General features: G+C 41.0%; 1 protein-coding gene across 5 annotated transcripts in view; it reads left to right on the top strand.

Moving 5' to 3' along the window:
• The window catches only part of CDC16 (cell division cycle 16), a 37,342-nt gene that overhangs the window by 10,815 nt on the left and 1,087 nt on the right, over window positions 1–25,440 (top strand). For 4 of the 5 annotated variants that reach the window (XM_059144653.1, XM_059144649.1, XM_059144651.1 and 1 more), the window contains exons 11-18: window positions 155–228; window positions 869–994; window positions 8,040–8,192; window positions 9,715–9,778; window positions 12,167–12,228; window positions 13,246–13,381; window positions 15,060–15,150; window positions 18,212–18,677. In XM_059144653.1, the coding sequence (XP_059000636.1) occupies window positions 155–228; window positions 869–994; window positions 8,040–8,192; window positions 9,715–9,778; window positions 12,167–12,228; window positions 13,246–13,381; window positions 15,060–15,150; window positions 18,212–18,471 (966 nt within the window). In that variant the 3' untranslated portion in view covers window positions 18,472–18,677. Of the gene's footprint in view, window positions 1–154; window positions 229–868; window positions 995–8,039; window positions 8,193–9,714; window positions 9,779–12,166; window positions 12,229–13,245; window positions 13,382–13,527; window positions 13,969–15,059; window positions 15,151–18,211; window positions 18,678–25,440 lie in introns of those variants that run through there. The other variant, XM_059144652.1, reaches the window with a different exon arrangement.

Here is a 25,440-nt window from a genome sequence, read left to right as displayed (position 1 = left end):
AGATAGCCTGTCTTAGAGAAGTTTCCAACTTGAACTAGAATAACTTGAGCTTGAACATGTGATGGGACATCTAGTCCCATCTCTGGCCTAAATGTTAGAGATTTCCAGTTCCAAGTTAAGCATCTATGGTCACAGTAAATTCTGAATTTTGTAGGTGTCTTGGTTTGCAGTGGGATGCTATTATCTTATGGTTGGTCATAAAAATGAACATGCCAGAAGATATCTCAGGTATGAATCTGTTGTTTTCCTCTGTAATAAGCCTATAGGAACTGAATTTTTGTTCATCCTTTTTAATACAATAATTAGTTAACTAATTTAAAAGCAGTATGAAAGAATGATTTCTTTAGCATATTCAGTTAAGTTATATCAATTATGTACCTTTTATAAGATGTCGTGAGGGGAGATCAGTCAGTGGTGTGGACCTTGTTCTCAATAACTTATGATATATTTAAATCATTTATAAATGAGAAGAAATATGAAAAAATAATGTGATTTGAAGCCTGTTTTTTATTTACAGAGATACTGTTAACAGTTGTGAAATTACGTGAAACCACGTGAGATTGGGATCACTAAATGTGACTATAGAACAGAATTCTTGGCATAGTGAGCTAGTTTATAGAAGTATCTGCTGCGTCTTAGCTTTAGGAACTCCATGCAACCCAGTCTAGCTCCTGAACCAGTATTACTCAATTACTGACGTGCAGAAGAATGTCCAGTGTGGGAAGAATAACTGTGGATTTAAGGTTTTATAATAACTGACTTCTTCCATGTGAGCAAAATAGAAAATGGCTCTAAGGGAAAGTGTATAAACTTTGGAGAAAAAATTTTAAGAATGACTGTATGACTAGGATGACATCTCTTGTTTCAGCAAAGCAACAACACTTGAGAAGACTTATGGGCCTGCGTGGGTAGCGTACGGGCACTCGTTTGCGGTGGAGAGTGAGCACGACCAGGCCATGGCTGCCTACTTCACGGCCGCACAGCTGATGAAAGGGTACTGCAGAGCACGTGGTAAAATCCACGAAGGATTGCTTTTGCCCACAGAATGGACATTTCCATGATTTCTGCCACGCCATTGGGTTCCTGAACTAAACAAAAGTACCTTACCTGTGTGTTGTTAGTAGCTTATAATTGTAAAATAACTGGAAATTGAGAGAGGCTGGTGTAGTGATTTTGTCTAGCAGTTCACCTTGACCAGTGCAGAAGGGAACTAGGAAATTAAGCTGAGGGAAGAGATGCGAGCCTTCTCCTGCTTATGCAAGAATGAAAGCATTCATATGCCAGTTGTTATTTATGTCCTATTTAAGTCCAAAAGGGATTTGCTGTGGGCTTAGAGGACTGTATTTGCCAGTGTTCTAGATTGATATCAATATTAAGGATATCAATACTCAGTGACGTAAATGTGCCCTAAGAGTATCTTACTTTGGGACGTGAAGTGTTGCTATTGTTCCTGTCTACTCTCTTTGGACTCAGGTGGCCCCAGCCCTAGGCCCTAGCCCTAGCAGTGTTCTTTTATGTGGGCTGTCTCTGTCTCTGGGGAGGTGGCAGGAGTGCAGTAGCTCAAACTGCTGATCTTGCCCAGTGATGCCCCCTCTCGAAAGACAGATGTAATCGCAGGACTTCCTGCTGGGAATAACGGACAATACGAGTTCCAGACTTTCAGCAACACCTGATGTGCAGAAAGCCCTCGTACAAGTTAGCTACCTTGATTGGTTTGCTGGTGGTATTCAGGAGTGGGGTCATACAGTCATTTGCACTGAATGTTTCCTTGTTAGGTTTGACCCTTTTCAGACTATCAGACTTATTTTTGGTGCCCAGTTTTACATCTAAATTATTAATGATTCCCAGATTTTTTTTCAGTTCTGTTCTATTCTGTATGTATGACTTCTATACCTAACTTGTCACCCGTGCGCATCCTGTAAAGGAAGTAGCTTCCTCGCTGCGTCAGTCTCTTCAGACCGCCTTACCAAAGTGCCTTAGACTGGGTGCTTGGAAGAATGAAAATGTATTTTCTCATAGCTCCAGAGGCTGGGAAGTCCCTGGTCAAAGTGCTGGCCCGTCGGTCCCTGAATGGGGGCGTCCTTCCGGACTTGCACATGCCACCTTCTCACTGTGTCCTGATGTGGCCGGGAGAGAGCTCTGGTCTCTTCTTTCACAGGGGCACCGGGGGGCCCTTATGTGTCACGTTCCCACCCTTCTGACCTCATTTAACCTTTATTATTTCCTCACAGGCCTTCTCCAAATGTGATCACATCGGGATAGGGTTTAACATGGATTTGGTCAAGGCAGGGGCATATAAATTCAGTCCTAATGCCAACATGTTACAAACAGTCCTCCAGAGACGCCTGGGTGGCTCAGTCGGTTAAGTGTCTGCCTTTGGCTCATCAGGTCATGATCTCAGGGTTGCAGGATTGAGCCCCACCTTGAGGCTCCCTACTCACTGGGGAGTGTGCTCCTCCCTTTTCCTCTGCCCTCCCCACCTCAAATAAACAAAATCTTAAAAAAAAAAACCAAACTACAAAACCCTCCAGGTTAAAATTGTTCATCCTGTTATTGATTTACCTAAATGGTCCTTGATATCCTGTCCAGGGTTCTCCAGTTTATCCACCGGGATGTGTGAGGCCTCATCCAGTGCTTTGCCGAAGCTTGGTTCCCATGTCTACTAACCCCTAATCTGTCAATCTGGTAAATTAGCAGGGAAAAAGTCTGCGTGATGTACCGTGCGTGGTTCCTTACCAGCACAGGCTAGGGTGGTGTCGTCCGTTCCCCCCCCACCCCCGGTGTTCACAGACTCAGTTACTATTGGTTGGTAGTTAATTCCTGCCTAAGAATCAAAACCAATGACAATGTTTCCCAATCTAACAGACTTTATCCAATTAAAATTTCAAATCAGCTCATCAAAATAAGCATTATTCTTTTCTGTTCTTCTCCCTCAGAACAATTTTGCATTCTTTTAACTTGCCCTGTGTTTGGATAAATGTTTGAAATTGTGTAAATATTTTAAAGTTTCCTTTATGATTTTTTCTTTGAGCCACTGGTTATGTAAGAGTATGTTGTTTAATTTCCACATATATGTGAATATCCCACATTTTCTTCTGTTAGGCTTTCTAGTTTGATTCCATTGTGGTTGGAGAACATAGTCCTTTCAAATTTATTCAGGCTTGTTTTATGACCTAACATGATGTGTCGTAGAGAACGTTCCGGGTACACTTAAGAATTCTGCTCTTTTTGGGTACAGTGTTGTTGTTGTAATCCCTCGGGTCTGGTTGGGTGATGTGTGGTTCTTACCTTCTGTTTTCTTGTTTGTCTTCTGCCCATTATTCTATCCACTAAGGCAGGGCGGGGCATTGAAGCCTCCCAACGATTACTTTATGAATTGTCTCTTTTCCCCTCCACTTCTGGCTGTTTTTGCTACATGTATTTTGGGTCTCCATTTTTTGGTTCTTGATGGATTGACGCTTTTATTAGTATAGAAGGTCCTTCGTTGTCTGTAACAGATTTTGTCACAAGGCTGATTAGTCTGATATTAGTATAATCTCACCAGTTCTTTGTTACTGTTTGCGTGGTCTTTTTCCACTCTTTTACTTTCAGCTTCGTGTCTTTGAATCTTAAGTATGTCTTTTCTAGACAACATGTAGTTGGTTCGTGGTTTTATTATCCATTCTGCCAATGTCTTGCCTTTTGATGGAATTTTATCCAGTTATGTGTTAGATAATTACTGAGAAGCTAGAATTTAAATTAGCCATTTTGCTCTGTTTTATATTATATCTTTTTTGTTCTTCCTTGTTACTGCCCTTTGTATTAGATATTTTATAACAAACATTTTAATTCCTTGATTTTTCCTTATACTATGTTCTTTGAGTTGTGGTTTTTTGTTCTTGTTGTTTTTAGTGGTTACTTTGGAGATTACAGTTAACATCTTAAAACAGTCTAGTTTGGATTCATACCAACAAAGGGGTTTACAACACCAACCACCAGTTCTCTGATTCTCTGGACACCAGCTGGGTCCCTAAAAGTCAATTCAGTTCTGATATTACCCAGACTTAGTGGAGACCTTTCACAGGGTGAGCTCGCAGTGCCACAAGACTGCCCCCCCCCTCCCCACTTCAGATGCCAGTGGTAAGTCCTAGGCCACTTTTACTTCTGACTGGCTATGAATCAGAGCTTCCCATGACCCTCTCCTGAGATTTGATGATTTGCTAGAATGGCCCACCAAACTCAGGAAAACATCTTACTTACATTTTCTGGCTTATTATAAAGGATACACTAAGGAATAGCCAGATGGAAGAGATGCACAGGGCAGTGTGTGGGCAGGGGAGCCTACAGCCGTCTGTCCCTTTCCAGGCATGCCACCCTCCCAGCACTGCTTTGTTCTTGCCAACCCAGAAGGTCTGAGGCTCATTGTTCTAAAGGTTTTATGGGGCTCAATTGCCAGTGCTTCCCTTCCTGGGAGGTCAGTGGTGAGGAACAAAAGTTGCAACCCTCTCATCACTTGGTCCTTTTGTAACTGGTCCCATCACAAGGCAGAGCCATACCTGGAGTCACCTTCATTAGCATAAACAGGTATGATCAAAAGGAGTCATGAATAACAAAAGAAATTCCCATCACTCAGGAAATTGTGAGGGTTTTAGGTGCTCTGTATCAGAACAAGGGAGAAGACGATTGTCTTATTCTACCATAGCAACTTCCTTCCTGTAGTACGTAAAAATTAATCCCTGTGCAGCTCTGTTCCCTCCTACCTCCTTTCTCCCTTGTACTATGACCATACACATTACATCTTAAACATTGTAAGTCCCTCAACACAAATTTATAATTATTGTATTCAGTTATCTATTAAATCAGATAGAAGATAGGAGTTGCAAACAAAAGTACATCTTATGTTTGTGTGGTCACTTTTTTTTTTTTTTAAAGATTTTATTTATTTATTTGACAGAGATCACAAGCAGGCAGAGAGGCAGGCAGAGAGAGAGGGAAGCAGGCTCCCTGCTGAGCAGAGAGCCCTATGCGGGGCTCGATCCCAGGACCCTGAGACTGTGACCCGAGCCAAAGGCAGAGGTTTTAACCCACTGAGCCACCCAGGCACCCCTTTATGTGGTTACTTTTACTAAGCTTTTTTTTTTTTTTTTTAAAGATTTTATTTATTTATTGGACAGAGATCACAAGCAGGCAGAGAGGAGGAAGCAGGCTCCCTGCCGAGCAGAGAGCCCGATGCGGGACTCGATCCCAGGACCCTGAGATCATGACCTGAGCCGAAGGCAGTGGCTTAACCCACTGAGTTACCCAGGCGCCCCTCTATATGGTTACTTTTACTAAGCTTTTTTTTTTTTTTAATGTGGTATTTGAGTTACTGTGTAGTGTCCTTTTCATTTCAGCCTGGGGGACTCCCTTTGGTATTTCTTTTTTTTTTTTTTTTAAGATTTTATTTATTTATTTGACAGAGATCACAGGTAGGCAGAGAGGCAGGCAGAGAGAGAGGGAAGCAGGCTCCCTGCTGAGCAGAGAGTCCCATATGGGGCTTGATCCCAGGACCCTGGGACCATGACCTGAGCCGAAGGCAGAGGCCTTAACCCACTGAGCCACCCAGGCACACCTGCCCTGATAAATTCTTGATTTTGCCTTCATTTTCAAGGATCGTTTTATTGGGTATGAAATCTTGGTTGGCGCTCTGTTTCTTTCAGCACTTTAAACACTGTCCGTCTGCCTTCTTGGCCTCCACATATTTGATTAGAAGTCAGATGTTAATCTCACTGGGCCTCTTGTGTGCTATTAGTTGAGGATTCTCAATGCTTTAAAGATGGGAGGGTCGCCTTTTCAGTGGTCTGTGATTTGTCTAGGTGTGGACCTCTGAGTAGCCTACTTGGAAGGTTTTTTTTTTTTTTTGGCTTTGAGGTGTTTGGGCCCAAATATTCTTTGGTTTCAAATATCTTTCTGCTCCTTACTGTTTCCTTTTGCTTTCTGGGGCAAATGCATCATCGTGCATATTTTGGTGTGCTTGGTGGTATCCCCCAGGTCTCTGAAGTTCTGTTCGTTTTTCTTCATCATTTTATCTTTCTGTTCCTTAAATTGGGTAATCTTCAGTTGATCTGTTTTCATGTTCACTGGCTTTTCAGCTTTTTCAAACTGCTGCCAAGCCCTTCTAGTGATTTATTTTATTTTTCAACTCAAGATTTTCTGTTTATTTCTATTTTCATATTTAAAATAGGTTATTTAAATTGTTTGTCTAGTACATCCAACATCTGGTCTTTGTCTCAGACACTTTCTATTGACTGATTTCACCCCTCACCTCTGACCCTCAGATTGCTAATTGTTCTGTGTGTCTTTTGTACACGTCAGCTATTTTTCTAGAACAAACACCCCTCAGATTGTTGTAACCCCTTGGTTAACTTCCAGAGTTTTGAAAAAGTTTATTTTGATAATTAGGCAGTGTTCTTGTTTCTTTAATGGAGGAGAGTTTTTAAGAGGTCCTTACTTGGCCATTTTGGAAGTACTTTCTCCAGGTAAATCCTTTTAAAGAGTTCATGGGGCGCCTGAGTGGCTCAGAAGCCTCTGCCTTCAGCTCAGGTCATGATCTCAGGGTCCTGGGATCCAGCCCCGCATCAAGCTCTCTGCTCAGCGGGGAGCCTGCTTCCCTTTGTCTCTCTCTGCCTGCCTCTCTGCATCCTTGTGAGCTCTTTAAAAAAAAAAATAAATAAAAAGAAGGGAGTTGAGGGAAATTGGAAGGGGAGATGAACCATGAGAGACTATGGACTCTGAAAAACAGTTTGAGGGTTTTGAAGGGGTGGGAGGCAGGTGGTGGCCAGGTGTTGGGTATTATGGAGGGCACGTATTGCATGGAGCACTGGGTGTGGTGCATAAACAATGAATTCTGTTACACTGAAAAGAAATTAAAAAAAAAAGTTCTTCATGACTCTTCTGTAGGTGATACAGTCTTTATCTGAGTCATGATTTTTTTTTTTTTTTTAAGATTTTATTTATTTATTTGACAGACAGAGATCACAAGTAGGCAGAGAGGCAGGCAGAGAGAGAGGAGGAAGCAGGCTCCCTGCTGAGCGGAGAGCCCGATGCGGGGCTTGATCCTAAAGCAGAGGCTTTAACCCACTGAGCCACCCAGGCGCCCCGCTGAGTCATGATTCTTGATTAAAACCGGAGAACAGGGCGCCTGGGTGGCTCAGTGGGTTAAGCCGCTGCCTTCGGCTCAGGTCATGATCTCAGGGTCCTGGGATCGAGTCCCGCATCGGGCTCTCTGCTCAGCGGGGAGCCTGCTTCCTCCTCTCTCTGCCTGCCTCTCTGCTTACTTGTAATTTCTCTCTGTCAAATAAATAAATAAAATCTTTAAAAAAAAAAAAAAAACCGGAGAACATACCATCCAGTTGGTTACTATTTATAGACTTTCTTAGACCCATCTTCAAAGAAATATTATTCTGTTCCTTTTAATGTAATTACTGGTCTGACAAGATGGAGATTCAGTTAAGGGATTGGTACTTAATCTGTGCCTAGAACTGTTGCAGAGGATGTGAAAATGGGGTATACACGACATACTTCTGAACTCCCTGGCATAGAACTGATAGGAATTGAGATAATAGGAATCCACGCAAGGGAGAGCCATTTAGGTTAGAAAGGCAGAAGCATTTAACAAAGAGGAGTGGAACTTGAACACGTCACAAAGGACACACAGTACCGAATCAGAAGAGGAGAGGAGGGAAGACAGTCCGGGCTAAGGGTCTGACCTTAGCATCATGGAAGAAAACAGGAAGCACACATGCCCTTCTGCTTCAGAGGGTTTTTGATTTTTTTGTTTTTACTGTAGAATGATGAAAAAGATGAATAGGTTGCTGATTGTAGAAGTAGTAGGTAAGCAGTAAAAAACCTGTTAGACCTTGATTAAATATCAATAAAGAAAGTGTTAGAAAAAAGTAAGCACCTTGTTTTTCGGCTGTGATTAAGTTATTTTGCAGACAGGATTTAAACTTGATAAATTAATTTCTGCCGAATTATAAAGTTTTAGGTGTTGAATATGTGAAATTTTCCATTATTTTTAGGTGTCATTTGCCAATGCTGTATATCGGATTAGAATATGGATTGACCAATAACTCAAAATTGGCTGAAAGATTCTTTGGCCAAGCCCTCAGCATTGCACCAGAAGACCCATTTGTTATGCATGAGGTTGGCGTGGTTGCATTTCAGAATGGAGAGTAAGTACCGAGAGGCCCCAAATCCTCCCTTTTTTCTTTTCCGTAAATGAAGTAAAACCTCAGTCACTATTTATTAGATTTTTGTTTATAAATACGTACCATTTTAGGAGATGGAGGCAGACAGTTTGAAAAAAAAGAAGAAAATACAAAGTGTTTTCTTGGATTTCTTTAAATTTGCTAACAGTTTGGTTCCTTTGGACACGGGCTGCACAGGCACATAGTTCCAAAACTGGACAGTTGTTGCCAGTGGTGAAGTGACCGTACCCCACAGGGTGGCTCGGAGGCATCCTGGAGCCCTTCTTCTCCTTGATTAGGAGCTGGACTCGTACATTTGAGGAAGATTTCTCACAGTTGTGAAACAAAACTGTTGTTGTTCATTTAGTTGGCAGTTAAACCAAAAAGTAAACTAATTAGAATGGCTCAGTCTGAGTTTCCTGGTCACTCGAGACATTACTGTATCCTTGGATATTTGTAGAATAATTCAGTGTCCTACTGTAAAGAGAAAAATATTTATAGTCCTTCGCACTAAATTATACATTAATTTAAAGACAGCGAATCAGTACTACTGTAGTGTTTTTTATGGTGTGTGTGTGTATCTTCTAAAAATTGGATGATCTAGTATATATGAAAGCAGGTTTGGAACTGTTTTAATATAATATACAGTGATGATTTAATAGACAATCTATTGGTTTTGTAAGCCACAGTCAGCACTTTCCTGTTTGCAGACAGATGCACATTCCCAGACGACGCAGAGGTGACATTCTGCTTTCCTATTAGTGCTCTCATACTGTAAATGAGCGTTGTTTTTGTTTTTGTGTGTTTTTTTTTAAGATTTTATTTATTTGTTGACAGACAGAGATCACAAGTAGGCAGAGAAGCAGGCAGGGAGAGAGGAGGAGGGCCTGATGCAGGGCTCAATCCCAGGACCCTGGGATCATGACCTGAGCCGAAGGCAGAGACTTTAACCCACTGAGCCACCCAGGCACCCGAGCGTTTTGGTTTTTTGCAGTCTATTTTGTGTCACATTTGTCACATTTTTTTGCTTTCTCTTGATGGTGTAACTGTTTAAAATGATCCCAAGCCTGGTATGTGCTGTTTGTGACCCTCCACACACAGGGCTACAGATGATGAGTTCTGTTGCTGGCTGTGTTCAGTGTCAGTGCATCAGCATGTATGTTAGATAAGGTATCAGTCAACAGAAGCACATGGAAAACAGGTTATATGTTCAGTAGTTGACCATAGGTTTGTAGGAACTTGACCCTACATTCTGCCTGGAGCCATAGTTTAGTATTTGCTAAAAGTGTTCACTGTGACTTAATGGAATATAACTACCAAGAATAAAGAGAATTAACCGTATCTTCTAAAATCTGATGACCTGTGATGTTAATGCTATAAAATTAATCATGTATCTGATTTGAATTTGAATTTTAATAAACTATTTACAGAAATTCACCTCATTTTTCTTACTATGTGTATACTTGCTAATTCTGAATAATCTGCAAACTTTCCCCCTCTATTTTAGATGGAAAACAGCAGAAAAATGGTTTCTTGATGCTTTGGAAAAAATTAAAGCAATTGGAAATGAGGTATTCTATGTAATATCACACTCTTAAGTGTGTTTGCTGTTGAATGAGAACAATAATAAGGACAGTCTATCTTGCCCAAGACAATGGGCTAATACTTACCCTGGCAAATGGCTTGTTAATGTTGAGATTTCAGGCATTTATCTTGCTACATGGAATAAATTGGGTCTGTTTCTAATTGAGAGGCTAGGTGTCAATTGTTTGCTTCCTAAGAGACTGTAGTTTTGATATGTGGGAGTAATTAGAATATATTTGTTGATTATTTGATATGGGGAGTGTTGTGATCGTGGACACTGGTGGGCACTGTATCCTCTAACATACGATACCCTTCTCTGGAACTGAAGTTGCCCCCTCGTTGATTAATGTGTAGATGGACGGTGCTCAGTGCTGTAGGAGTAAGGCCGGGCATCCCTTTAGTCAGACCTATCATGGCTCTTTCTTCCTTTGTACTTAAAAATAGATTTAGATCTCTCAGCGTTTGAAATATTTAACTAGGTTTTACCATGTGAAAGATGTGTGCTTATGAACTAACTTTCCAGCTAGCTTGGATATATAAACCTGGGTATTATTTTGAAATTAACAATTTTAGATACTGTCAGCTTCTGTAGGTAAGGGATTTGCATATTCCTACTCTTCTGGTTCTTGATTCTTCTCATTTACCTCTATTTTGTTTTATTCCTTGCTGACTACCACGTCCCATTTTTACCTTGTTCCTTTTGGGGCAGCCTTTTTTGTAGCCCACAATCTTCCTTGGCTGTTGCTTCCTCTACTGACAGACCCAGCTCCCTCTGGAGCCCTGCCAAGGGGCAGTCCACTTGTCCCCATACACATAGCTTTATCTGTTTTGGTCTTTTATTTGTCCCAGGAACTTAAAAACACGGTATTTCTGTATGTTGATACAGTATGTATATAATGAATGTGTTTCTGTTCATACGGGGTTGCCACATGTCACCCTGCCAGTCTTCAGAGTTGAATAGCTTAGAGCTTTGCTGCTCTAACTAGACCAGCTGCCTTAGCATCACCTGGAAGCTGACTAGAAGTGCACAATCCTAGATGCACTGAATCATAGTCTGCAGTTTAGGCAAAATCCCAAGATGATTCTCAGGCACAGAAAGCTTTAAGACACACTATCACAAACCACACTGAGAGTTGAAACTATATTTTTTGATGATCTGAGGGCACTGTGGAGTCTTACAGAAATTTATAGTAATGGGTTTAAGTACAAATGCACAATACTATGAAATTGATAAAATGCCCATTAAAAAATGAAATGAAGATGGAGAAGTACTGTTGACTTTAGTTGTTAACTGTAGCAAAGGTCAGAGTAGCCATAGGGAAGCAGTGGTGCCTTAAGGATCATGAAGGGTGTTTTTTTGTTCCCATGGGCTCTGGCTTCTGGAGCCAGGCTTGGGGGCTGGAGATTGTGGCTCAGGTCTGTCGTCCTGTTAGCTTAGACTGATCGTGTGTCCACTGTGTGCTAAGCTCTGAGCAAGGTGTTGGGAGCCAATAGGAAACTGGCGTGATAGTTCCTACCCTTAGACCTGTTGGGGATTGGAGATTAAATTGGCAGTAATTAAACAGTGCACAAAAACAGCTGTGATTGAGCAAATAACGGAACCCACCGGGGGCAGTTAACCCAGACTTGAGGGGCCAGGAAGGCCTCTTGGGTACGGCATCTTACTCCTCTGTCCTAGTGCAGGCGCAGACGGCAGCCAAATACAAGTGAGGAGAAGGTCATAGAAGGTTAGAGAACAGTATGTGCCGGCTTGGAGCGAATCCATTACAGCCTGGATTTTAAGTTCATAGAGTTTAAGTTCACAGGATTTACTTCAAGAAATGTGTCAAGAGGGTTAAGTGTTGATCATTAAGGACCTTGTACCTTATCCTGAGGTGGTGGGGCCCAGACAAGACTTGTTACATGGGGGCTGGTGTTACAGTGAGGCAGCTGATGAGCGAGTCTTTGGTGGTTCCTAGGGGTTAGGGATGATGAGGGCACCAGGCACGAGAGGCAGGCGCTCAGAAGGGCCTGAGGTTGGGGAGCTGGGCTGGCAGGGTAAGAGTTTAGTGGGCGGTGTACTAGATTTGCAGTGCTTGTGAGCCTTCTAAGTAGGAATATTTAGTAGGCAGATGGAAAGCTCTGAGCTGGAGATACAGAAGTTGAACTTCTTCATGGTGTGGCTCATTAACAAAGTTGTGTTAATAATAATAGTGTCCTCAGGAAGTCTCTCCTAATAGGAAAGAAAGATGGAGAATCCAATGAATACCTCCTTCATGCTGCGTAGGCACTGGGAAAGAGGGCGGCCTTCGTGGGTGCGTGGGATGGTGCGGCTGAATGGGTCCATCTGAAAGGCGGCATTCCTGAGTCATGGGTTTGATGCTGCTGTGTTTCAGGTTACGGTTGACAAATGGGAACCTTTGTTGAACAACTTGGGGCACGTCTGCAGGAAGCTTAAGTAAGTAAAGTAGGACATTTTCAAAAATATTCTCTGTGACTGAAAGTTTACGTAATTTTGTGTAGCCTTCTCCATCCTTTTTTAAAAGATTTTTTATTTCTAATAATCTCTACACCCAGTGTGGGGCTCAAACTAGAACCCCAAGTTTGGGAGCTGCACGCTTCACTGACTGGGCCTGCCGAGTGCTCTTTTCCGTACTTTCATTTTGAGATCTTCCAACTGGGTCCTTTGCTGTTCAGATATAGCAAGCATCAAAATAATTATCTGTAGTGGTTTTTATTACTTCCTTATTTTTATATTCTGGTGATATAATTCTAGAAGTTTAAAGAATTATACTTTTATTTTCTTAGATTAAAATTTGGTATTCAAAATTAATTTGGAAGAATTAGGATAGTAGGGTTTAGTTAAAACCATGTCCATATTCTAACTCACTCATTTTCTGTAGGTATGAGTTTTATGGTGTGCTAAACAGCAGCCTTTGAGAAATAGATTTTTTTGGTTAAATAAGTTTGGGAAACTCTAGGCTACTCAAAATATAACAGGTTTTTCTGTTTCAGGATATCTTGGAGTCTTTACTATTCATTTTGAGCTGCAGCATTTCCCAAACTTTAGTGAACCTTTTTTTCACAAAAGATCTACAGGGCAGGTATTCTAGAGAGCTTTGGGAAATGCTGTCCCAAGTAACTTCTGTGGACCTTTGGTTCTTTTAACCGGTGGTGGTGTGGGGGGGTTGTCTTGCCATAGAGGAGGCCTTGCAGTGTCGTGGGGCTCCAGCTCCGGCCTGGGTCCCTGTGGGAGTGCCCTCAGCTGGAAGGTCTCTTTCAGGGAGGTGTCCAGGTAGACGGTGGTGGAACCATCCAGAACTGTTACTCTGATTTCCCAAAGTGTTTCTGATGTTTTTATATGGATGAGTGCTCATCTTAGACCTAGCAAGTCAGTGCTTTCACTGCGCCTACTCACTGTTCCTCTCTTTCTTCCCGCTCTTCCCACTCCCAACTCCCTCTCTCATTCTCGCAGAAAGTATGCCGAGGCCTTGGATTACCACCGTCAGGCACTGGTGTTAATTCCCCAGAATGCGTCCACCTATTCTGCCATAGGGTATATCCACAGTCTGATGGGCAACTTTGAAAATGCTGTTGACTATTTCCACACGGTATGTCTAGTTAACATTTACCACTCTTTTTAAAAAAGATCTTTTTTAAAGATCTGTTGGGGTATTTGTTTGTTTTTCTGAGTAATGTTTATTTTGCCATTTAAAAATTCTTCAGGTGACCTTGTGCTTTCTTCTTTCCTTTGCAGAGAAAAGCATTGTGTGCATTTTGCAGTCTCATCAAATGAGAGATCAATATGAGACTTGTCTTAAATGTACAATGAGACATACATGTATTTGTGATATTTATTGGCCCTGTTTAAACAGAAAAAAAGAAGTTCCAGTCTCTCTTTTTAGGAGTTGTAATTAATGCCCTTAGGTCACTTTGGTCAGTGAACAAAACAATCTATGTTCATCACAAGGAAAGAATTTCTCCTAAATCCACATGCCGTATTTTGCCAAATCTAAGACACCATTAATAAGCCAGTGGACTACACACATGCACACACACACTCAACACAGACACACACAAATAAACCTTGAAACTTTACATGATTCTTTTTCTTTTCTTTTCTTTCTTTCTTTTTTTTTTTTTAAAGATTTTATTTATTTGACAGAGATCATAGGCAGGCAGAGGGGGAGAGGCTCCCCACTGAGCAGAGAGCCTGATGCAGGGCTCGATCCCAGGACCCTGGGATCATGACCTGAGCCGAAGGCAGAGGCTTAACCCACCTGAGCCACCCAGGTGCCCCTACATGATTTTTTCTTATCTCCCTGTTTTTTGGTACTTGGAAAAAGTGCTCTTTTTGGCCATACTGGGACATACAGATTTTCATCGGGGATCACTGTGGTTATCTACATAAAAAAGAAAATGTAAGTGAAATAGATATTATGGTACTCTATCAGACTTTGGTTCTTCAAAATCACTTGCGTACGACATTGCAGAGCAATGTGTCTGCTCTCGGTGCCGGTACGTAGACTCCGCTCTTGACTAGGTTTCTCCCAAACAAAGACATTGGCTCTGCAGGTCTTAGGCTGCCAGGAAGTGTCCACAACAATGGCAGTTCCCGTGTTTGAGAGTGTTCACGTCTCTATGGCTGCCAGATCCCGCTGCTCACTGCCCCGTCGCAGGGCACTCGTTACGGCTGTGGGCGGCTGACAGCGGTATTAAGCAACCGCCAGCTGTTGGTTGTTTACGACTTCCCAGGTTCCGAAGGGTTACAATTTGAAAAAAATATATGGGTCTTAGAATCAATGAAATCATGGTATCTGGAGAGAAAGATAAAATAGGAGAAAACACACATAGGATCGGTTAAAATGTTCAGGTGAGATCAAGTCCTGTAAGTGCCACTCTGATAACCAGAATTCTGAGCTACTCAGAAGTGTGGACTAACAGCTTTTCCGGTTTATGTGATCTTTCAAATGTGTGTGGAGATGGGATAATTTGCCTCTCTTATATAATTAACACAGAAGGCTTAGATGTCTCTATGTGGAGATACAGTTTTGAAAATCTTTCTGGACAAGTGGGATTTCAAACATAAAACAGAATGCTGTAATGACCCTCCACGTGGCCATCACCCAACCTCAGCAACATCAATTCGTGGCTGTTCTTGTAGCCCGCCCTTCCCCACTCCTTCTGATTCCCTGGAGTGTTTTGAATTGAGTCCTGCAGGAATATTTTTAAAAGAAAGAGAAGGAAATACATTTTCTTCTAATAACCATGCTGAATCTTTTCTGACAGGCCCTTGGTCTTAGGCGAGATGATACATTTTCTGTCACGATGCTTGGTCATTGCATTGAGATGTACATTGGTGATTCTGAAGCCTACATTGGTAAGATTATAATTACTTTGACTGACATTGTATTCCATTCTTTGGATTGTTGTGTATCTCTGTAAATCTCCTGTAAGGTTCTAAATTATCTTTCTAACCATTTAACTCGATCAAGAAACCCCATTTATTTTGTCGAAACAAGTCTGTGGGAATTAAGGACTTACTAAGTATTCATGCATTTTAAAATTGAGCACTTCGTAAATGCAAAATACTGTTATAGAGTATGTGTAAAGTGCTGTGATACAGGAGAATCAATTTAATTGATGGAAAAAATCTTAAAGACTTTTAGTTTCTAATAATTTCTAATTCCTAATAAATGAAAATCTCTGGCCTTAATTCTTCATAAATGGGGTTTATAGGCTATTAATAGCATATTAACTTGTATATTTCAGTGGGATATTAAGCTGGCTTACATTCACATTACAGTGCTCTGTAATTCTTTAAATAATTTTTTTGTAATAATAAGCAAGTCAAGATAAATCTGGATGGAAATGCTGTATTTGGGTACTTACTTAGTTACAAACTTTTTAAGGTAACGAGGGTATAGTGAGGTTAAACCTTGAGACCGAGACATAAAACCATGAGAGGAGAAAAGGGTTGATTAAATTAGCCTTCAATAAAACGAAGAACTTCTGTTCATCGAAAAATCTGTAAATCATTAAGAAAAAGTTCAGTTAAAAATGGGTCCATGTTGCACTATATATTTACTAGAATTTAAATAAAAATTTGAAAAGGAAAAAAAAAAGGTAAGCCTCTAGTGGGCAAAACACTTGAACAGGAGCTTTAGCAAAGAGGAGATCCACTGATGTTGCAAATGGGTGGGCTCAGTGTCAGTATGCATCATGGAAGTGAGACTAAAACCACGCTGGGATGTCACTGCGCACCTGCCACACTGGCTGCAGGTGGAGAACACCAGTAGTGCCGAGCGTCGGTGGTGACACGGAGTAGCCGATACTCTGGTGTATTGCTGCCTGTTAGTGTACTACACTTTGGAACACTGTTGAGCGTGTCTGCTACGGTTAAACGGGCCTGTTCAGTCCGTTATCTGTTGCTGCGTCACAGACTGCTCCAACCCACTAGGCCATATTATTTCTCAGCGTTCTCTAGGTTGATTGGTGGCCCGTTTGCTGGTCTCATTCACAAATGGCAGCCGTGGTCAGCAGACACTTGACACTTGACAGACTGACAAGCCTAAGATGGACTCATGCATAGATGGGGACCTTAGCTGACACAGCCAGGTTGCCTATGGGTCTCTTATCTCAGGCTTCTTCATAGCATGGAGGTCTCAGGTTCTAAGGAAGAGAATTAAAGCCTCAAGACCTTGAAAGCTAGAAGTGTCACAAATCACTTCGATCACATTCTGTTCAGCACAAGTTCCAGGACTCAGTGCACGTCATCCTGAGTGGGGGCTAAAGAGGTGTGATTCTTTGGGGTGTTAGGGTGGTGATCTACCATGTTGCTCTTAGGGTGTAGGAATACTGCTTCCAGGTGTGTTCCCAGTGTTCAAGGGCCTCAGGAGGCCAGTGCTCACACACAGGATTCTTTCCAGCAGCTACGTTTGGAATTACACCAACTGGAAATAACTGAATGGCCGTGCATAGGAGAATGGAGAAGGAAATTGCGGCGAGCTCATGCAGTAGAGTACTACACACTTGAAAGGACTATTAAGTCATCCTGTAACATAGATGAATCTCATTTTGACAAAAAGAATATACACTGATTCATACCATTTATGTGAAGATTAGTAATAAGCACAATAATCAGTGGCGATAGAAAAATTTGAGCAGTGATTACTTCTGACTTGGGAAGGGAAGGTATTCACTGGAAAGGGCACGGGGTGGTTTTCTGGGAGCTGGAAGTGTGATCTCTTTCGGGCTGGTGGTGGTTATGTGGGTATATGCATATATGAAGATTAGCCCAGTAATGCACACTTTTTAGTGTGTATGTTATAACTCGCTTCCTTAAAGCTAAAGCATAAAGTCTGAACACCCTAAGCTTAAAGCATCCTAAAGACCCTGGGTTAAAATCGCAGCTCTGCCACTCAGCCATGTGGCTTTGGGCAAGTCTGAGCCTCAGGTTCTTTTATTCAAAGAGGATTGTGAGGCTAAATGCAAAATTCCCATAAAGCTAGGGAGAGTAGAGTATTGAGTGAGAGACATTTTGGAGGTAGAGTATTGAGTGAGAGACATTTTGCCTGTTCTCTTGAAGCTAATGGCCTTGCAGAGGACATTCCTGAGTATATCAGTCATCATGTACTATTTTTATTTTTTTTATTCAGGTGAAATTGTCATATTGCATATTAGTTTCAGGTGTATGACATAATGGTTCAGTATTTGTATATACTGTGACATGATCACCTAAAGTGTGGTTAGCGTGCTTCACTGTGCACGCTAGACTAGAAAATGTTTTCTTTTCTTGAGAACTTCTAAAGTCTCTCTTAACAACTTTCAAATACACAGTACAGTATGAATAATCACCGTGCTGCACTATTTTTATTTTTAGAAGACTTGCATGTCGTCATCTGTCGAAACACCTACTATTGAAAGCTGTTAGTTTGAAAACTGTGTAATCTTACACAGTTCAAACATAAACATACTGTTTATGTCCGAAATGATTGACCTTTGTTGACCTTCTCTGTTGGAAGGCTCTTGTCCATTCGTCTTAAGATTTTGATGTATGGAGTGGGTTTTTCCTTTCACTGTGGTTCCTTTGTGCATAAGGCTTGAGACTGTAGTTGTGCCAGAATGCCGGCCAGCGGTTCTTGGTTTGTAGCAGGCGAGGGCAGGTGCCTGCTGGCTGGCTCCACTCCTGTGTGAGGGCTTTAGGGACAGGCATTGCTGAGCCACTGGGAGCTGAAACCACATGTACTTCTAAGCAAGCCCTCTTGAGAATCGAGGGAAAGGGAAGAGGAGAGTGATTGGCATATTTTTTTTCTTCTGAGCTAAATTCATCCTCTTAAAAGTACCATTCGACTAAATGATGGAGGTAGTGCTGTGTAACCATGGAAATGACAGATAAATGACAGAGTTTATTTTATTCTCCTTGTGTTGTTTCCTTCTAGGAGCAGACATTAAAGACAAGTTAAAATGTTATGACTTTGATGTGCATACAATGAAGACACTAAAAAACATTATTTCACCTCCGTGGGATTTCAGGGAATTTGAAGTAGAGAAACAGACTACAGAAGAAACAGGGCTTGCACCACTAGAAACCTCAAGGAAAACTCCAGATCCCAGACCTTCATTGGAAGAAACCTTCGAAATTGAAATGAATGAAAGTGACATGATGCTGGAGACCTCTATGTCAGACCACAGCACATGACGCAGACAGTTCTCAGCTCCCGTCCTGCGGGAGGGTAGGGTTTCTCACATCCTTGTGCCGTCTTCAGAATTCCCCATTTTTTGGCACGAATACAGACTCCCCGCTCCATTTAGGAATGGAGACCTGCAGGAAGAGACCGCAGCAGACACCTTTGCAGCACATGTTTTCTGATCCTACAAAACAGTTCTGTGTAGAGAAATAAAGAGGTAAATTGCATATTATGTCTTTTTTTCCCTTTTTCAATCAGCTTTTCTTTTGGACTGATTTTAGGTTTATGAACAAAAGCTGCAGAGGTAGCAGAGAGAGCTCCCGCAGACCCCTCACCGGGTTTCTCCCCATTCACATCTTAAGTGACCAAGGAACCTTGTCATAAAGAAGTGCACGCCGGTACACTACAAGTAACGTAACTGCAGGCTTTACTGGGATTTCACCGTTTTCCCATCAGTGTCCTCGTGCTGCCCCAGCGCCCTGTTTAGGAGCCACACTGCACTTGGGCACCTCTCCGCTGTGACCGTGTCTCAGGCTTCTCTGGTCTTTCATGACCTAGATGGGTTTAAGGAGGACTGGTCGGCTGTTTTGTAGATTGTCCCTTGCTTTGAGTTTGTTTGATGTATTTCTCATATTGGACTAGAGTTCTTGGTTTGGGAAGAAAATACCACCGATGTGGATGACGTACTATTCTCATCAGGGGTACACAGTATCAACACAACTTACAACAGATGGTGTTAATCTCGATGGTGTCTACCAGGTTTTTCCACTGTGAGGTTACTGTTTTTCCCTGTCTGTAATGCATGCTTTAGAAGCAAGTCATGAAGTTCAGCCTATCCTCAATAGGACCAAGGGTTTTTTTGGGGGAGGGGGGGAGTTAGTTTGTTTTTAGAACCAAGGGATTTAAGCTCCACCTCTGGAAGGGTGAATATCTGCATATATTATTTGGAATTCTTCTGTAATGAAAATTTGTTTCTCCTATTTATTCAACCATTAGTGTGGACTTTCACTTTAGGTTCTAATCCTACACAGTATTATTTTAGGGCTTCAGTTTTTTCAGCATTGGCCATTGGGAGCTCCTTCAGCTTGGCTCCTCTGTCCCTGTGATTTACCCCCATCCGTTTTTTTGTTGTTTTGTTTTTTGTCTTTATTCTGGTAAAATAAGCATAACATGAACTAAGGACTTAAGGTAGTAATAATGCGTCATTATTGACACAAATAAACCAGTGCGAGGTATGGATACGGGTATGGGCGGGGAGTCCGTGGGAGCTTGTGCTTTCTGTTCCATTTTCCTGTAAATCTAAACTGCTCTAAGAAATTAAGTGTGTGAGTGTTGCTTATGGAGATGGATAGCCATCTTAACCATTTTTTAAAAATTTTAAAAAACATTTTTATTTATTTGACAGAGAGATCACAAGTAGGCAGAGAAGCAGGCAGAGAGAGATGAGGAAGCAGGCTCCCTGCCAAGCAGGGAGCCCGATGCGGGGCTTGATCCCAGGACCCTATCATGACCTGAGCCAAAGGCCAGAGGCTTTAGCCCACTGAGCCACCCAGGCGCCCCCATCTTAACCATTTTTAACTGTACAGTTCGGTGGCATTTATTTCCAATTTTTTCTTCATCCCAAACAAATTTTGTACCTGTTAAGCATTAACTCCATATTCATCCTTCCTGCCAGCTCCTGATAACCTCAAATCTTTTTCTTTTTTTTAAAGATTTTATTTATTTGAGAGCAAGAGAGAATGAGCACAAGTGGGGTGAGGGCCAGAGGGAGAAGCAGACTCCCCACTGAGCACAGAGCCTGATGTGGGACTCAATCCCAGGGCTCTGGGATCATAACCTGAGCTGAAGGCAGAGGCTTAACCATGGAACCACCCAGGTGCCCCCTGATAACCTTTCATCTACTATGTGTCTGACTTTGCCTATCTAGACCAGTCCATATAAGTGGAATCTTACAGTATTTGTCCTTCTGTGTCGGACTTTACCTAGCATATTTTTAAGGTTCTTTTACGAGAACTTTGTTCTTTTTTATGGCCGAGTAATATTTCATAACATATACCACCTATATCACGTTCATCGTGGATGGACACCTGGGTTGTTTCCACCTTTCGACTATGTGAATAATGTTGCTGTGAACAGGAGTGTATAAATATCTGAGCCCTGTTTTTGGTTCCTTTGAGTGTGTACCTAGGAGTGGAATTGTTGGCTCATGTGCTAATGTGGTGCCTAACTTTTTGATGAACTGGCCAACTTTCTATAGAATTGCCCATTTTACATTCCCATGACCAGTGCATGAGGTTCCAGTTTCTCTGCATCCTTACCAGAGCTTTTTATTCTTTCTTTGTTACTATAATCATTCTAGTGGGTGGGAAGTAGTAGCTCTTTTAGTTGATTTGTGTTTGCGTAATAACTGGTGATGTTAGCATCTTATCCTGTACTTATTGGCCATTTGTATGTCTTTGGAGAAATGTCTATTCAGATCTTGTGCCCACTTTTAAATTGGGGTGTTTATCTTTTTGTTGTTGAGCTCTTGGAGTCCTTTACCAGTTCTGGATACTCTCAGATACGTGATTTGCACGTATCTTTTTCCATTCTTTCCACTGTCTTTTCACTCTCTTGATAGTGTCCTTTGATACACAAATTTTTAATTTAATGAAGTTTAATTTCTCTCTTACTTTGTTTACTATGCTTTTGGTATTATATTAACAAAACTACTGCCAAATCCAAGGTTATGCAGATTTTCACTTTGGTTTTCCTCTAAGATTTTTATAATTTTAGTTCTTTTTTCTATTTTTTTAAAGATTTTATTTATTTATTTGACAGAGGGAGAGAGATCACAAGTCGGCAGAGCAGCAAGGAGAGAGTGAGGGGGAAGCAGGCTTCCCACTGAGCAGGGAGCTCGATGTGGGGCTCGATCCCAGCACCCTGAGATCATGACCTGAGCTGAAGGCAGACGTCTAACTATCTGAGGCATCCAGGCACCCTTCCAACTTTGTTCTTTTTCAGAATTGCTTTGGTGTTTTGTGGTTTCCTTCAGTTCCATATGCATTTACTTTTTTTTTTTTCTTCCATTTCTGTAAAAGAAAAAGAAAAGCATTGGAATTGTCATGGAGATTTCATTGGATTTGTAGATCTTCTTAGTATCATGTAATCTAATCCAGGAACACAGGCTGTCTTTCCATTTCATTATGCCGTCTATAATTTCTTCCAGCAATGTTTTGTACTTTCATTGTGGAAGTCTTTCACATCTTTGGTTAAATTTATTCCCAAGTATTTTTTCTTTTGGATGCTATTGTAAATGGAATTGTGCTCTTAGTTTCCTTTTTGGATTGTTCATGCCTAGTGTATAGAAATACAACCAGTTCTTGGGTGTTGACTTTATATCCTGAATATGTTTATTAGTTTTTAACAGAGTTTTTGTGTGTGTTTACATACATGTATTTATTTAGAGTTTTCTACATAATAGGATCGTGTCATCTGCATGTAGAGATAGGTCTGCTTCTTTTTCCAAATTTGGATTCCCTTTATTTCTTATCCTTGCATAACTAACTGCTCTGGCTAGAATTCCACGATTATGTTGAACAGAAGTAACAGAAGCAGGCTCCTGTCCTACTCCTGATCTTAGGGGAAGGTTTAGTCTTTTACCATTGAGAGAGGTGCTAATTGCAGGTTCTCACTGATGCCCTTCACAGTGCTGGAGAAGTTCCCTTCTATTCGTAGCCTATTAAACGCTTTGTTACTGCTTTTTATCAGGAACGGCTGCAGATTTTGTCAGATGCTTTTGTGTGTGTTTGTGTGTATGTGTGTGTGTGTGTGTGTGTGCGCGCGCGCGCACGCGCGCGTCAGTTGTGATGGTGAGTTCTAGGATTTGGGGGCTGTTGAGGGAAAAACATGACCATAAAGTGGCAGTAGCCCATTTCATTTGGGCAGCTGTGTTTGAGCAGCTCTTTGCGGGCAGTGTGGTGGCAGCCAGACAGGAAGTCTCAGATTAGAGAAGTCTAAAGTGCAGTGGCAGTGTGGTCTCTCACAGTCCTGGTATTTACAGGTAGCAGATGCTGGGTGTAGATTTGCCTGGTATGCAAACCAAGCAGGCTCTAGATGGCTAAAGATATGCTTGTTTAAGCTATGTTTAAAACAATTGCACGTGTAAAAACTGGATTTGTATCGTTGGGCTTCAGCTAACCGTCTCCGCCTGCTGTGAAGAAGTAAACAACACCGAGGTCGATATATGGGGGACATCGGATTCATTTCTATAACGTCATGGAGGTTTTTCCCTTCATTTTGTTATCGTGATATACTAGCCTGATTGATTTTTTTATGTTGAACCAGCCCTGAGATCCAGAGATAAATCCTAGTTGGTCATGTTGTATGGCCCTTCTAGTATAATGCTACATTCAGTTTAAATATTTTTTGTTAAATTTATATATACATTCGTAGAGGTATTTATTGGTCTGTAGTGCTTTTGGATCTTGTATTGGGGTAATGCTGACCTCATAAAATGAGGTAAGTAGTATTCTCTCTTGATTTTTTGGGGGGAAGTTTTTAAAAAATAATTGGTGTTGATTCTTTAAAGAAATTTGGTGGAATTTATGGGTAGAGCCATCTGGTGCTAGGCCTTTCTGTGTTGGGGGATTTTTGATTACTGATTCCGTCTCCTTATTTGTTACAGCTGTTTTCTTTTGAGTCAATTTAGGTAGTTTATGTATTTCTAAGAATTTGTTTCATCTCGGTTATTCAGTTTGTTGGTTCATGGTATCCTGTTATCTGTAACAATTTCTCTTCCTCCATTTTATGATTTTAGTAATAGGAGTTTTTTTTTTTTCTCCTCAGTCCATCTGGCTAAAGTTTCAGCAATTTTGTAGATTGTTTCAAGGAGTCAGCTTTTGTACTTACTAACTTTCTCTATTTTCCTAGTTTGTATTTCATTTCCACTTGAATATTTATTTCCTTCCTTGTGCTAGCTTTGAGTTTAGTTTGCTATTCTTTTTCTGGTTCCTTAAGGTGTAGAGTTTTATTATTGAATGAAGATTATTTTTTTTTTTAAGAAAAAAATCCCAGGGTCCTGGGATCGAGCCCCACGTCGGACTCTCTGTTGCGCGGGGAGCCTGCTTCCTCCCCTCTCTCTCTCTCTGCCTGCCTCTCTTCCTGCTTGTGATTTCTCTCTCTCTCTGTCAAATAAATAAGATCTTTAAAGAAAAAAAAAAAGAAGATAAACATTTAGAGCTATAAATTTCTCTCTGAGCACTGTTTTTGCTGCCTTCCATGTTATATTGTATTTTTGTTTTCATTTGTGTTTAGGTATTTTCCAGTTTTCCTTGTGATTTCTTTTTTGATCCGTTGGCTGTTTAATTTCCCACATATTTGTGAGTTTTTTGGTGACCCCTCTCTTATGAATTTCCAGTTTTGTTCCATTGTAATGGGAAAGGATACTTTGTGTAAGTTCAGTCTTTCTAAGCATATTAAGACTTTTCTTATGGCCTAATTTATTGTCCTTCCTGGAGAACATACAGTGTTCACTGGAGAAGATTGTGTATTCTGCTTTTATTGGGTGGCGTGGTTTGGTTTATAGTACTTTTCAAGTCTTCTATTTCCTTCTTGATCTTCTGCCTCCTTACTCTGTTACTGAAATGGAGTGTTGAAGTCTGAAATTGTTGAGTGTAGAACTGTGTCTTTCTCCCTTCCATTGTGCCAATTTTGGCTTCATGTATTTTGGGGCTCTCTTACTGGATGCATTTTTGTTGTACTTTCAGCTTCTTGATGGATCGACCTTTTTATCAGTATATAAGGTCCTTTTCATCTCTTAAAACAGTTTTGCCAGCCCAGCTCTCTCCGTTAATATTTACATGGGAAATTTTTTTCATCCTTTTATCCTCACCCTTTTGTGTCTTTGTATCTAAGCAAGTCTCCTACAGACAGCATACAAATGGATCATATTTATAAAATCTATTTGGGGGTTTAATTGGAGAGTTTGATCATTACATTTGAAGTTGTTGCTGATAAGGAACTGAGCTGCCACGCAGCTGTTTTTGATGTGTGTTGTGTATTTCTGGTTCTCAGTTCCTCTTTCTTTGTCTTATTTTATAGTTGTTTTTTTTTTTATGTATTCTGTGTATTTCTGTATTTTTTCATGGCTACCTTGGGGATTACGTTTTCTATCTTAAATTTATAACCACCTCGTTTGAGTAATCCCAATTTAGTGTTAATAGCATCCACACACTGCTGCTATGCGCCCTGCTTTCCCCCTTTCTTAATAGTGCTATTGTCACAGATTACATCTTTATTCATTGTTCCAGTTAACATTGATTTATGATTTTTGCTTTATTCATTTGCCTTTTAAATCATACAGGAAAAAAAGAATTACCAACCAAGAATACATTAATACTGGCTTTTGTATTTACCTGTGTAGTTTTCATTACCTTGTTCTTAATTTCCTGATAGGATTTCAAATTCTTGTTTAACATTCTTTCATTTCAGCCTGAAGGGCTCCCTTTAGCTTTTTCTGAAGGGCACTTTTACTTGTCTACCAGTGATAAACTCCCTTAACTTCTGTTTATTGGGGATGTCTCAATTTCTCCTTCTTTCTTGAACACTTTTGCCAGATACGAAGTTTTTGGTTGACAGTGTTTCTCATTCATCTAATATGTCATCCAATAGAGATAGGATTGTATGGTTCATTTGTCAAGATCTTGCAAGCCCTCATTCTGACTTCAGCATCTACAGTATCTATTTTTCAATGGATTCTGAGACATTTACTCAGAGCATGATTAACAAAGTATTGTACAGAAATGAATTTTCTGGGGTGCTTCGGTGGCTTAGTTGGTTGGTTAAGCAACCAACTCTTGATCTCAATTCAGGTCTTGACCTCAGGGTCATGAGTTCAAACCCCATATAGGGCTCCATGCTGGGAGTGGAGCCCACTTAAATTTTTTTTTCCTGGCATCTGTAATGTTCCCTTAAGCACCACAACTTTTATCTTCACCTAA

This window comes from Mustela lutreola, chromosome 13 (assembly GCF_030435805.1).
Source record: "Mustela lutreola isolate mMusLut2 chromosome 13, mMusLut2.pri, whole genome shotgun sequence".
Taxonomy (NCBI): domain Eukaryota; kingdom Metazoa; phylum Chordata; class Mammalia; order Carnivora; family Mustelidae; genus Mustela; species Mustela lutreola.
The sequence above is the reverse complement of the archived record's forward strand: the minus strand, read 5'-3'. Positions and strand labels throughout refer to the sequence as shown.